At 43.5% G+C, this 15,298-nt stretch overlaps 1 protein-coding gene across 3 annotated transcripts in view; it reads right to left on the reverse strand.

Moving 5' to 3' along the window:
- The window catches only part of KCNAB1 (potassium voltage-gated channel subfamily A regulatory beta subunit 1), a 359,776-nt gene that overhangs the window by 99,967 nt on the left and 244,511 nt on the right, over positions 1 to 15,298 (reverse strand). For all 3 annotated transcript variants that reach the window (XM_077864604.1, XM_077864605.1, XM_077864606.1), the window contains one exon: positions 3,602 to 3,645. In XM_077864604.1, coding sequence (XP_077720730.1) covers positions 3,602 to 3,645 — 44 coding nt within the window. The remainder of the gene's footprint in view (positions 1 to 3,601; positions 3,646 to 15,298) is intronic.

Raw genomic sequence — 15,298 nt, forward strand, 5'->3', positions numbered from 1 at the left:
TTTACATGCAGGACTTCATAGACACCTGAAGTTTTTAGTTTTAAGTTTTTATAGTTTTACCTGAGTTTTCTATATACTTTTGAGTAAATTATTTTCTGCCATAGATACTATGGTTTTTCACTATATTTCTTAATTTTCATAAATTACTCTAGTTCTTTAAAAAATGTTTAGGATTTATTTATTTATTTTAGACAGCATAAGTGAAGGGGCAGACGGAGAGAGAACCTCAGGCAGACTGCACTGAGCATGGAGCTCAATCAGGGCTCGATCTCACAACTGAGATCACGACCTGAGCTGAAACCGAGAGTCCGACGCTTAACCAACTATACCACTCAGCTGCCTGTACTCTGTTTCTTAATTCATATTTATAAGCAATTTCTTGCAATAATAAATTGTGAATAATTATTTGCCATACAGCACATTCTCGAAAAAACTAAGGCCAGACTATCTCTGATAATGAACTTCCAGAGTCTTTCAAATACAGGTAAATGGTAACCAGACCAGAGTCCTAAATTAAGCAAATGTCAAATTCCCTTAGACTTACGGTGAACAAAGACCACCTTCACCTCCCAAATTATATCGTTAGAATCAGAAAAACTTGGGCATCAATAGCCTTCCATATCTTTGAAATACAGTGAAAGGAGGCAGAATTAGTTGCATATACCTTTTATTCATTCACTACTGTCCCTTCCCTGGTCGCCACACTTTCATTCAACCGGAGCCAAGAAGTCCTCCTCCTGCATCCTCCCCAGGGCCTGACCACTGCTCTGACTCCCGCATCCCCAGGCCCCCACGTTACAGTCACTTAACCACCCCCTACTCATTCTCTCTCATGCTTTGAAAATTTTAGCTCTGGCTCACTGTCTCTCTCTTCAGTATTAGGCCTTTTAAAAAGATTTTATTTCTATGAGAGAGAGAGCAAGAGAGAGCAAGCATGAGCAGGGGGAGGGGCAGAGGAAGAGGGAGAAGCAGACTCCCTGCTGAGTGCGGAGCCCATGTGGGCTCAATCGCAGGATCCTGAGATCATGAGCCGAGATCAAGAGTCAGCCACTCAACTGACTGAGCCGTCCCAGGTGCCCCTTCAATATTAGTTTTGTCATACTTTTTAGTGATTTCAGTGACTCAGTTTCTTGGCCTCCTCCTCTCAACTGATCTTGTCTTCAACACAACCTCAGCTACCTTCTTCCAAGGGACACACCTTAGATTTGTCACTACCCAACACCGAATGCCCATAACCTCAGGTATTCCCTTTGCTAACTTCCACTTTCTATCCTTCCAATTTATTGTCTCTACCTCTCTCGTTCCAACAATCCTTCGGTCCCTCTGCTTGCACCATTCATCAAGCCTCCCCATTTGCCACTGCCCCTCGAACTCCTCATTTTACTCACGGCTCATTTTCCTGGCTCTGGTCCTCATTTTCCTCTTTGCTCAGTTTAAACTCTGAGGTCCACCACTACAATCCCCTCTTTCCCTGAACTCTCAGTTTCTTGGCTTTTGTTTCCATCATATGCCCTTGAAAAGTCCCATCTGCACAGCTGAACACGGCTGCAGGAAAAACACCCAGCTATGGAGTTGGCCTTACTTTCAATTTATTAGCATGAATCTCGAGCAGATCCAGAATGGCTGTCTGGCTACTGTGATGCATCCCTCGGTCTGTTTAGTCTTCTGCTCTCCTGGATGTCCTCTTTCTCATCCAGCTTTCAGCACTTTCTTCCCATCCTCACTAACAGCTGAGGACCTTGCTTCTGATTTCCACCCAGAATACAGAAGCAAGAGAAGAGAACTTCTATGAGATCCCACCACCTAACAGCTCGAAGCCCATGTACCCTGGCGGTTTTCATGCTACTGTCTTCTTGTGTCCTCGGGGAAATCATTCTAGGTATTTTTCTGTCTTCTCCTACATCGTTTTTTCCCCTCTCTCAAAAGGATTTCCTCATCAGCAGATGTATAGATATGCTGTCATTTCTTCCATGTGTAAAACACCCTCTCTGACTGTGCCTCCTATCTAGCTGCCCCTTCATTCTCTTCTTCCTTTCATAGAAATAGTCATCTAAAGAGTAGCCACCAGCTATTCTCTTGAACCCAATGTGCTCTCTTGAGCCCACTCATGCATGAACTCTTCACCCCTCAAAACTGATCTTTTCAAAGTGATCAGTGACCTCCCTGCTGCTCTATGATCAATTCTTGATCCTTATCTTGCTTGACCTATGAGCTGCATTTAATAGGGTTGGTCATTCCATCTTTCTATTAAATACTTTCTTCACCTCGATTCTAGGACTCCACATTCTCCTGCTTCTCCGCCTAGCACACTGACTGCTTCTTCTCAGTCTTCTTTATTGGCTCTTGCTCATTTTCCTGATTTCTGAATGTTGGATTTGCCAGGTCTGAGACCATGCACTCCTGTTTTTTATCTATACTCGCTCCCATAATGCTCATCCACTCTTGTGGCTTAAATAGCATCTACATGTTGAGGACTCTCCAGTGATCATGGACCTAGCCTACATCTCTCTTCTAAAGTCTAGACTCATCTATCCATGTACCTATTTGACCTTTTTGTCTTGGATATCTAACAAGTCTCTGAAACTTAATACATCCACAAATCAATCTCATCTCCCCCTTCCTAATCTCTCTTTCTTCCTTCTTCTGCATCTCATTTACTGGCAATTCCATCCTTTCTGCTGTTAAGGCAACCCTCCCCCCAACAGCTTTGCCTCTTTTGGCCTCCCTTACACACAGAATCAAAGAACCTGCCAGGCTCTATCTTCAAAATAGAGCCATAATCTGACCACTTCTCATCATTACCTCAGCTACCATCATGGTCTAGACTTTCTTAGGTTACAGGAATTCTCATGGTGCTGAAGGGTCCGAACACCAAGGCTGCTCTTCCCCATATCTGGGGAAGATCTGGAAGCCTTACACCTCCTCAAGTCTCACACTCAGATTTTACCGTTTCAGACTCATCGTCATGCTGTTACCATTGCCATCTCTACTTAGTCTTCTTGAAATATTTACATTTTCTGGGGAAAATAATTTATGTATATTATTTATATATATAAATTTATATATTTATAAATATTTATATTATAAATCATATTATATATATTTATAAGTGATATGTTATATATAATTTTTATATACATATATATATATTATTTTGTCCCGAGAGTATTTAAGGTACGTTATAAAAGTATATAAAAAGTACATAAAATACACAACAGTGTAGAAAAATAAGTGAGTAAATTCAGCCAAGGGAAAATAAGGATAGAAAAAAATTCAGATGAAGCTACAGGTGACTGTAAGATGCATACAGTGAGGTTCTTTGCATTTCTACACATGAGTAACACAGAAATTTCCTCTAAGGTATGCCTTAATATTGGATTTATTTCTGCTTGGTGGGCCCCATAAGGCATCATGAGCACAGTGGCTCTTTGAGCTTAGAGAGGGAGAAGTCTGTGTTGGGCAGGAAAAGCTCAGAAGGAGAAGTGGGTCAGGAAGCCTCTCTTCACCCTACTGGGTCTCAGCCTAACCCCAAACACTCCCTTGGTGTTCCCCCCAGTCTCTGACCTCCCAGTCCACCCCCACATGATCCCCTGGTACTTACCAAGACCCAAACAAGAAACTCTGAGTCCTGATTTTCCAAGATTCCTAGAATAAAAATAAAGAAGCATGTGGTTATGACTTTCTCATGTGAAACTGTAAACATTTAGCTATGAGTACTATATCGCACTTTTGACATTGTTTTGGCTAGAGTCATGGTAGAGCTGCAGGTGCACATCTGTGGAAGAGTCTTTCATCTCCATTTGGGTGTTAGGAGGCTCAAAATGTGCTCCGGCTCAGCACAAAATGAAAATACCCCCATGAGATGCAGCTTTTCAGCCTTGAATGATCTTTACTAATTTCTTTACCAATTTATTTTCTTTTCTTTCTAGAATGTGAGTTCCTTGAGGGAAAAATCAGTATCTTATTCACCAAATAGTCATTCATTATTCATCCATAGAGCCTGACACACAGTGGACCCTTAATAAATATTTGTTGGCTGAGTAACAAACTGACTTCTAAAGTAGAATATTATTACTGATGGTTGGGGATTATCATAAGAACAAATTCAAAATGACCCTTTAGGCTGTTTTACCTATATTACAGATATTCCTTGACGTACAATGGGGTTATGTCCTGAGAAACCCATCCTAAGTTGAAAATATCCTAGGTTGAAAATACATTTAATTCACCTAACCATCAAACATCATAGATTAGCTTACCTTGAACGTGCTCAGAACACTTCTGTTAGCCTACAAATGGGCAAAATCATCTAAAAAAAGCCTATTTTACAATAAAATATTGAAGATCTCATGTAATTTACTGACTACTATACTGAAAGTCAAACAAATAAAAAAAACCCAAATGGATGGGTCTAGAGTCACTGTGAGTATATTGACTGTTGACCTTCCTGTTTGTGGGGCTGCCTGGGAGCTGTGGCCTCCTGCCCAGCATCATGAGAGAGTGTCCTACCATATATCACTAGCCCAGAAAAAGATCCAAATTTAAAGTTTGAAGTATGGTTTCTACTGAATGCACATGGTTTTCACACCATCACAAAGTCAAAAGACTTGAAGTCAAACCATGAGAAGTTGGGGACTGTCATTATTTTTTATAAAAGGCTACATAACGTTGCTACAAGAAGGTCAGATAGTCCTTTTTAAATGATTTTTTCTTCTCATCGATCCCTTTGCTTTTCACCCTCAAAAGCTTATCGAGAAGAGGAAATGTATTTTCACTCTCTAAGTAGAGAGAGAACTAGGCGCTCTAGGCTACATTGTAGGGTATTCCGTGGAGACCCACACCCACCCCGTCTTCCCACCACCATCTGCCTAAGAGCTGTGAGGGAAGAGACCAAAATCTCAGAGAGAGAATCCCTTGTAGAATTTTGTAGGGGTCTAATGTGAGAGGTGAAGCTTAAATAATTGAAACATGGCAGGAAAAATACACCCCTTACTCTCTGATTGGATGCTCTTATAAGAACACAATCTCCCCTCCAATACACACACTTCTATCCCAAGCAAAACAGCACAAACCCTTCCTCTGGGTTCAATCTCTTCACTAGTAAGATGAGCTATAAGGCCTGAGCCATTCATCTAGAATGAATGGGACTGGAACATGATAATGTATGTTAAGGTGTTGCACAGCAGGCAAATGCAAAGCAGAATTATTTTGGGTGCTTTCTAACTCTGATCCCCCTCTCACAGACATAGTGCTACATTTTCCCATTTGAAGTGGGGAAGTCCACCTGGAAGGAAACTATTGCATAAAGGAGTTTGTGAAAAATATTTTGAACTATTAAATAGAAGAAAAATAATTATAGCCTTCTCCCATGAAAATAATTTGCATAAGAAATTATTCTCAAAAACCACAGGATATAAAATCTGAAGATTTTTCTTTTAGTTTCAAAGTCTACCGATTTTAGAGGCACCCTGGGTGGCTCAGTGGTTGAGCATCTGCCTTTGGCTCAGGTCATGATCCCGGGATTCCGGAATTGAGTCCCACATCAGGCTCCCTGGGGGGAACCTGCCCCTCTGCCTCTCTCTGTCTCTCATGAATAAATAAATAAAAATAAAATCTTTAAAAGTCTCCTGATTTTAAAGGACAATAATCTAGAACAAAAGCTATATAGTGGGGAGAAGAAAAAAAAAAGACTACACCAAAACAAAAAAAAAAGTAAATAAATACATAAATATAAAATAAATATAAAAAAATAAGTACAGTTGACCCTTGAACAACACAGATTTGAACTGCATGGGTCCCCTACACGTGGATTTTTAAAAAATAAATACAGCGTGGTACTATATATATGTGCTGCCAAAGTGAGCACCAGTGTGGTACTATAATTGTATTTTCTCTTCTTTATGATTTTAATAGTTTTTTTAGCTTGCTTTACTTTAAGGATACAGCATATAATGCATATGATATAAAAAATTTGTGTTGACTATGTTATCAATTAGGCTTCCAGTCAACAAGAGGCTATTAGTAGTTAAGTTCTAGGGGGACTCAAAAGTTATACGTGGATTTTCAACTGCACAGGGGGTCTGTGTCCCTCAGACTCATGTTGTTCAAGGGTCACCCGTATATATGTGAGCAACAGTGTTCCAGGCAGAGATACTTGATATCAATGCATCAGTTAAGGCTTACTGAGAGGCTTCCACATTCTAGGCAACGTGCAGCTCACGGGAATACAGAGGGAGGGACCCATTATGGTTCTCTACCTCCGGGGAGTTTTCTATCTAATTCTCAGGGGCACAGAAAAGCAACCATGTAATTACAACACAGTGGGGGTATGTCCTCCCTTGGAAATCTTTGGGAAAACATGCAGACCTACCTCAGACCTGTATTTGTGTCACTATGTGACACCCCCCTCATGGAGGGGGAGTAAAAAAGATCTCAGGGTTTTCACATAATTTTAATCGTCCCATGATTTTGAGAACAGGGAGTGCACAAAACTGCAGAGCAAGACATTTTTCTAGCCAAATCAAATAGGGCAAGGTTCTGTCACTGGGTCCTTACCAAGCAATGTCCCAGCACCAAGGTGGGGAGACCTGCCCTGTTTTCCTTATGACAATGACTCAGGAAGATAATGATCACTCAGCTACGGGTTTGGAAGATCAAACTTGAGAAACTGGAGAATTGTCAGCAAAAACAAACTGCAAAGTAGCAAGTACTAAATGCGGCCCATTTTCCTGCCACGGATGTTTAAACACTCAGGCCAGCTTTTCCAGAATGGAAGCCTTAGAAGATTTTGTGCTCTATGAACAGTTCCAGTAGGACAAATATTGATGCAGAGGTGATAGATCCCTCATTGAGCCCTGGGACTTTTATTTTCCCCCATCTCAATATCTCCACCCTCTAGAAGGAACAGTTGCCAAACCCAGTTGGTTGTTTTCAAAGTGAGAGGCATTTTCTGTCATGAGCCACATCCGGTCTCTAAATCCACTGCTTTTACTTTGTCCACGGGTGAGTCTCCGTGAGACTCCTACCCTGTAGGACATTCTCAACACATGACGGTGCTTCTCTCTCTGCAGACGTAGAAGGTGGGAGGAACTAGCTCCCTCCAATTCACCTCGTAGAATTCCAACACAATTTCTGTGGTTACCAGTGGGGCACCCGCCTCCTCCTGCCTCTGTCCATGTCTCCGCAACAGTCAATGCAGATGTGGTGACTGTCTAGCCATCCCAATCCGTTTAAGCTCTACTGGATAACAGAAGCCCAAATGCTGGACATATTTGATCTGGTGAGTACAAACTATACCATCAAAAGCTTGTTTGTGTGATTATAACACTGAATAATGGCCAAGTTTACATATCATGCTAGGCTATAACAGATGCCTTGGAACCTTCTTCATCCCACACATGGAATTTTCATGACTACTTCATGATCCTTGTGCAACAAAACAACTTTATGGAATTTCATTTTGTTTCTTAATTCCTCAGCATTCACACAATTGAGGCTACATAAAAATTCTGTAAGCACATCAAATTTCGAATTAGATTGGATTCCTCTCCCTTTGGATTCAAAATAGTCTCACTGCACTGGTTTACCTATTTTATCTGTGTCAGATATGCCAGAAGGAAGTCTCACTGTGTTCATTTTTAGTATCTGCTCCTGTTCAACTCAAAATAAAAGCTCCTCTTTCCCAGGTGAACCTGGGCCGCTCTGCTGCTAATATTAGAAATGAATGACATCAATATGGGGGCACAGGACACTTAGCTTTGTCAGTCAAATTTTGGAAACCCTAAATCTTAAGTCAAAGCTTCAATAAAGAGTTATCTGGGAAACGGATACAGCTTCTGAGGACACCAAGGTTGTATCTCTCTCTTTTTTTCCCCTGTAGGCAGAACTGCCCCTCTGTGAATACATGGCTGAATTTATTTTAGGCCAATGGTTAGTTCTATGACAGAGGCATTAAATATAATTCCTAGTGTCATTTTGTAAAGAATCCATCACAGGCTCTTTTTTATTTTAAGGCAATAATGGAGTGGCGAAGACTGAAATCAAGTGTCAGGCACCGAATTGCAAGTCGCTCTGAGGCTTGCAGTTCCTTTACAAATCACAGATGCTAAAAGCAGAAAGCAGCAGCCCAAATGTCTTGTCTTAAACTGTTTGCTCCTGAATAGGTGTGTCTTAGATATTATTCACAGTTGTAAGCTGCTCAGGAAAGAGGAGTAGCTAGCTAAAATACGTACCTTGCATTTGACCAAGAAAGCCGCATAATGCCTGGGACAAGGGGCATGACTCAAAGCACGAGTTCAGCTTGACCTGTTTTCATGTGCTCAGGTCATTTTGTCACCTGCTGTCTCATCTGTTGGACTGGTCTTAGTGATCCCTCTAAATCACACTCTGCTCCTCTGTGGTGCCTCACCTGGAAGTTACCAAATCTAGGGTATGGAATGTTTTTTTTAAATGATATTTAACCTTTTTTGAAAAATCTAGACTGAAGGCATGTTCATCTGTCAGTCAGCTGGCTTTGATGGTTGTATAAGAGCACACATTTTGACTGTCATGAAGGTGACTACAAACGGTAATAACACTTTCTTAGGAGGGCACCATTCATCACTGTTGATAAGTGAATGATGACTCATTTGGAAACCACCAGGCACAAAAATGATGTAGCCCTCCATGCATTTTGATAACAGACATTGATGAGTGGCGCATGAAACTGTGTTTCATTCGTACTTTCCCTTAAGTAGCGACAAAGTGGAATGGGATTCTATCAGAATCTTTGATTTAATGGTTTAAGTCTTTTGTCAGTTGTAAATTCCAACTAGATTCTTATTTTCACTGAACATACAAAATCACCTGATGATCTGTAGATTTTAGAAAAGTCTAGAGAAGTAGGGCAAAACAGAGTTCCCTATAATTAATTAATTCAATAGTGATACACCAAGTTTCAACTATACACCAGGCCTTGTTTTAGGGGTGGGAGTGGGCTGTGTAGCAGATAGCTGTTGTTCTCATGGAGCTTACATAAGAGAAGGGGAAACATGTTAAATAGTGAATTATTTGATTGTAACACTAAATAAAAGGACACTCTGCCCAGAGTATAAAATTGGGATGTTGGAGAAGCTGACCTGATTTGGATGGTTAGGCAAAGCTTTTCTAGGGAAGCAGTGTTTAACCTGAGATCCAAAGGAGGACTAGAAAGTGAATTAGTGAAAAGAATAGGGATTCGCATTTTAATCAGAGTGAACAACACGTGCAAATGTTCAGAGGCTGGAAGAAGCACGGATAATTGAAGAGTCCAAAGAAGTACAAGGCAGTAGAAGAGAGAGCAGAATGACTCCGGGTTGCTGGTGGGGGTCATAGGAGGAAGATCCAACAGGATCTTACAGGTTGGATTATGTTAATGATTTTGGCCTTAATATGAAGAAGTTACAGAAAACCACTGAAAAACTTAAGAAATGGGTTAAAAGGAAAGCAAGAAGAGGAACTAGGAGGCTACCTTTTTAATCCTGATGAGAACTGACGGTACCTCGAGTTCCAATTCGGCAGAGATAGGAGAATGGAGATGATTCCAAATACTCTTACCAAGCAAAATCTAGAGGCCTTGGTGTTGGATTAGATGTAAGGGTGAAAGAGAAGGAGAAGTCACGGGCCATTCTCAGATTTCTGACTCGGACAGCTAGGCGAAGAGGGGTGCTTTTCACTGAAGTAGGGTTTGTTCAGGAAAGAGAGGGGTTTGACTGACCTTTGGGCAACTGGGCAAAGAGATATCCACGAGATATGCACCCAAGCTAGTTGCCTGCAGCTCAGAGTAGGGAGAAGGAGTTCTGGATACGCAAGTTAATAGGTGCCCAGGGCTGGGGCCAGCTGCCAAGGGAGAGAGCGGTCAGAGAAGAGGGCCAAGGCCCAGCCTTGAGAAGCTCCATCATTACAGGTGGTGGAGAGCAAGTGGGTTGACAAGGGAGACTGAGGACTGGCAGAGGTGTAGAGAGGCAAAGCGTTGGTGTGGAAGCCCACGGTGGAGCTGGCTTCAGTAGGGCCTGAGTGGCCCACAGTGTTGAAGGCTGCAGAGACATCTGGTCCCTGGAGGATGGAGAAAGGCCTTTTCCTGTTCAGCCAGGAGGGGACTGCTGTGTGCCCGAGGCTGTCACTTCAGCAGCGCTGGGAGGAGGGAGTCAGGCTGGAAGCCCCAGGGGGGAGGCGCAGAATGAGGCTTACTAGCTGCCCGTGACCTTGCACAGGTTACTTAGCCTTTTTAGGCCTCTTTCCTCAGTCACATGTGCAGATATTAATAGCCTACTACCTTTTTATTTTTGATGATTAAGTGAGAAAATATAAATGCTGCGCCAGCCCCAGCCTGTTTCAATGTTCAATAAATGCCAGTTGCTTTTGCCCTTATTTCCTAGGAAAAGTGGTGCCTCCAGCACAGACTCTGGTGGGGTTCCGGTTCTAGTGCTGAGCTGGTAGGCAGCCACCTCTGACTTGCAAGACCCGCTTCCCTGACCTTATGAACCCCTTTGTGCTTAGACGTTGTGCTTAGACACGGCAACCATCCTTGAATCTATTATATGCAAATCGTGAGTCATTTCGCTAGAATCATTAGAAAAGTGGGAAGCCGGGGATAAAGATAGATAAGGGAGACAAAAGAGAAGGTGGCACTTTGTTGGCAAAGGCAGTTTGGAGAAGTCATGTGAAGCTGAGGAATTTCGAACGGTTCTTGTGGGATCACCAGGGGTGAGGGAATGGAGATGATTGAGAAGGTGGTGTGGGTAGGGCTGCAGCAACTTAGGTGTTCTGGGAAGGGTGGGGGGGGGGCAGGCAAGGGGGACTGAGAAATGCTCGCCCAGGCCTAGTTATTTCTTGAATAAAAGTTACTGTTTTTACTGTCTCAAGAACCCAACAGATCCGAATAGCTAGAAAGCAAGAACTCAGAGTTTCAAGTCAGAAGAATCTCGAAACTTTTATCTCAGGGACATATAATTTGGAGTTCATGAACTTGGAGTGGAAAAAAAACAGTTCTCTTTTTCTTACTGAAACGTAGCATCTCCTACAATTATGAACATAGGCAAGAAACTATAGAAGTACTCACATTGCCTGTGACTTTGCCCCCAGTAGAAACTACAGGCATTTCTGTGTCACATCACAGTTGCTTCAGAGAGCTCAAAAAATTATTTGCATTCACCACTTACACTCATCATCCTTGGAAATTGTGGTATTTAACCTTTCCTTAGAGCTTGTTATTTGATTAATTAAGAAATGGTGTTTTACCAGGCCACAAATTTGGATTTTAGAGATTTTGAACTGTATTTCAACTTAATTGGAATCCCATGTATTTTATGATCACGTACTTAAAAGCTCTTTTTCTGAGGAATCTGTAGGCTTCACCGGACTGCTGGAGGGGTCTATGCATCAAGAATCCTGGATGCAGATAAAAGATAAAGGTTGTTTAAGAATGCCTTTGGGCATTCATCTGCCACAAATTAATGTGAGTTTGCAAGCATCTCTTTCAAACCAGGAGCAAAAACATTCCTGAAAAATATTTGAAAGCAAAATTAAATGTGCCAAACCCCACTGCTCCTATTTCAAATGTGTATAATGTTGTTGAAAGTGTTGATGTTCTAGTATCTCTATTTATTTAATTTTAGTAAGTTAAAAAATATTCCTTAGGATCTTACTGGATTTTACTTCCAAATTCAGGCCCACTGCCTGTGTTCTCTCTGCTTGGATAGAAATCCTCGACTCTGGCGTTTTGCATTACAGGCCTCATCTGCCCACCCGCAGAGATGCTGTGCCTACCCGCTGGGGGAGAAGCGGGAGGACAGGATTTGCCAGGCTTGCGACTTGGGGGTCTTGGCAACAGGTGGCTAGAGTCCTGCACAACATTTCTTGTGTAACAATTCACTTTAACGTGATTCATTCCTTCAACCATTTCGAATTCTGTGTCACATATTTGTGCTTGTTTTACTATGACATTTCTTCCTAAATCTTCAAGCTAGTCTCTTGTCTCAGTGTTGTGCCATGTTGGTCCCACGGCCTTACTGGGGGCTCCCGGGCACTCTCCGCTGCCCCCGGTGGAAAGGCCTGGCTGTAAACTCCTGCCTTACTGTGAAAGAGGTTCGAACCTTCTTCCCCACCTCACTTTGGGGAGATTTGAAGGGTTGATCAATAAGTAAAGCACTAAATACCTGAGAGAGATGGAAGGCGGAGAGCAAGGGGTGAGGGGAGGCTTCAGGAAGGAAGCAGACCCCCCAAAGGGGAGAACACACTTCGCTCCTTCCAAATTTTGTCCAGGATCTCTCCTCGTGACAGTCATCACACTTTGGTATGAAAATATCATTCATATACTTGCCATTTTCCAAACTAAGAGGAGAAAAATTGAAAGGTTCCAAAGTTGTCTTCACCCAGTGGTGGTGATTTATTTTCTAGGAAGTTCCACGGGATGGAGCAAAGCGTTCCTGGGCATCGGGTCACCAAGGAGGGCTGCGCGGCCTTCCAGGCAACATGAAGCCCAAGAGCAGGGGAGGCAGGAGCCCGGCTCCTCAGTTCCACCTGCTGTGGGTGAAGGGGTCGCTCTAAGCCAAGTCGCTGACCCGATGGGACCCGGGGCCCAGCTGACCGTGCCAGGGTCCCACTCGGTGTGCACGGAATCCAGGGTGGGTGCTGTTGGCCCCGAGCGCTCGTCGCCTCCTGTGTCCCCCATGGAGGGTCCAAGAATCCAGCCTGTCCCTCTGGAGAGAGCCGCGTCTATGCCCGTGGGACCCCGACCCCCAGCCCTGCAGAGTCGGTGTGCGGTGATGGCCACTCTTGGCCCGTCCTGCCTGCTGGCTGTGGAGGCTCTGCAGGCCAACGCCGGCCTGGCAGGCACGGTGCAGGGGTGCGGTGGGGTGCAGGGGTGTGGTACAAGGGTGCGGTGGGGTGCGGTGGGGTGCAGGGGTGCGGTGCAGGGGTGCGGTGCAGGGGTGCGGTGCAGGGGTGCGGTGGGGTGCAGGGTGCGGTGCAGGGGTATGGTGGGGTGCAAGGGGGTGGTGGGGTGCAGGGTGCGGTGCGGTGGGGTGCAGTAGGGGTGCAGGGGTGGAGTGCAGTGGGGTGCAAGGGTGTGGTGCAGTGCAGTGGGGGTTGGGTACAGGGGGGTGCAGGGTGCGGTGCAGGGGTGTGATGGGGTCCAGGGTGGGACCTGCAGTGTGGTGGGGGTGGGGTGCAGTGAGGTGCGTGGGACAGGGGCCATATGGAGCAGAAGTGCCTCCGCCACTTCCATCCTGGAAGCTTGGGGAAGTCAGGGAACCTCTCGGTGTGGCATCTGCTCAGGGGCAATAATAGCAACTACCTCACAGGGTTGTTGTGAGGCTTAAACGTGAGGATTAAGCATTTAAGGCGGGGGGTGGGGGGTGAGGGGTGGGGGGGCACGGTGAGTGTGCAGGCTGATATCACACAGACCCAGGTTTGAACTCAAGCTCTGGTCCCAGGGGTCTCGTCTCACCTCACACAGGTTCCCTCTTCCGTAAAATGAGTTTCTGTGCTCCCCCACGGGAGGCACACAGTGAACATTGAGGGCTTTCCTTCCTCTTTCAGCCCCTGGTGGTGTTAGGGCTGCTGCTTCTAATTTCACACGAGGCCGGAGGGGGCGGGGTGCGGTGTAGGGACCTGCTTGGCAGGATGCATTCCACCCGCACCCACACTTTCCCTCTTTTCCCCCTTGGGCTGGCCTGTGGTCACTGCTGCAAAGTGGGGGGCAAGTCCTGTCCTCTGCTATTTACAGCTGCAGAGCCTGGAGCTGTGGCTAAAAGGGGAGTCGTGACCAAGGTCTGCTCCTGTGTTCAGTCTTCATCCTTCTCTTCCTTCCAGTCAGCCCAGCATTTTAACCACCCCCATCCTGACTTCTCCACAGCTACTAGCAGGTCAGATCCTGAGGCCTAATGGCCTCCTGCTGGCGCTTCTGCCTCTGGATTCTCTCCTTTTCTTTGATCATCCTTATCACCTTCTTATTTGTATGCAGTAACCATTATTCGTGTCTCATTACCTTTCCTCACTTACACAGCACTTGGGAGGGTCCAAGCCTGACTTATGTTTGACTTCCTCATAACACTTTCTACTGTGAGGTACAAATAAACATTTCATTGACTAAATGAATGACTACATCTGAGAAGCATTTTTTACCTCTTGGATGTGAACTTCCAGAATTAGATGTTATTTTAGTCCTAATTGTTTTGTGTTTAGAGTGACTATTAAGATTCAATTGTCCTATTCAACGTCATAGACAACATGATTGACTCCATAGAAAAATCCCAAAGAATGTACCGAAAACCTCCTAGGACTAATAAGAAGTGAATTTAACCATTTTGCAGGATATAGGATCAATAAATAAAGGTATATTCCTAGCAATGAATAATTGGAATTGGAGATTTTACAAAAGCAACACTATCTACAATAGCAGCCTAAAAATAAAATATTTATTTACAAATCTATTAAAACATGGACAGCATCTATATGCTAAAAATGAGAGAACACTGAAGAATTGAAAGAGGACCTAACTAAATGGAGAGATATACCATGTTGATGGATTGCAAGACAATACTGTTAAGATGTCAATTCCTGTCAATTTGTGTTTGCGTTTTTTTTTTCAATTTGTGTTTGAAGTAAATATAATTCCAATTCAAATCCTAGCAATATGCTTCATAGATATCAGGGTGATTCTCAAATACATATGGCAAGGTGAAGAAACTGGAAGATGCAAAGCAATTTAAAAAGAAGAGCTGAGTTGGAATGACTCACACTACCTGATTTCAATATTTAACATAAAGCTACAGTGATCAAAGTGGTGTGGTATTGCTAAAAGGGAGGAAGCGCATGTAAATGGAACAGAATAGACAGCAAGTGGAGCAGAATAAATGGGCCAGAAATAGCCCCACAAAAGCATAGTCAACTGATTTTTGGCAAAAGTGCAAAGACAATTCAATGGAGAAAGAACAGTCTTTGCAAGAAATAGTGCTGGAACAATTGTCTACCCATAAGAAAATGAATGTTCATAGAAACCTCGCACCTTATACAAAAATTAAAATGGATCACTTATCTAACTGTAAAACTTAAAATTACAAAACTTTTAGGGGAAAAAAAAGGAGAAAACCTCTGAGACTTTAGATTTGGCAAGAATTTTTAGATGTAGTACCAAGAGGACAATCCATTAAAAAGTTGAAAAATTGGGCTTCATCAAAGTTTAAAACTCTTGCTCCATGAAAGAAAGCATTAGGAGAATGAAAAGACAAACTGCAGATTGAAAGAAAATATCTGCAAAAACCCACTAAAAGATAGCTGA

The sequence above is a fragment of the Canis aureus genome, chromosome 22 (genome assembly GCF_053574225.1).
Source record: "Canis aureus isolate CA01 chromosome 22, VMU_Caureus_v.1.0, whole genome shotgun sequence".
NCBI classification, from domain to species: domain Eukaryota; kingdom Metazoa; phylum Chordata; class Mammalia; order Carnivora; family Canidae; genus Canis; species Canis aureus.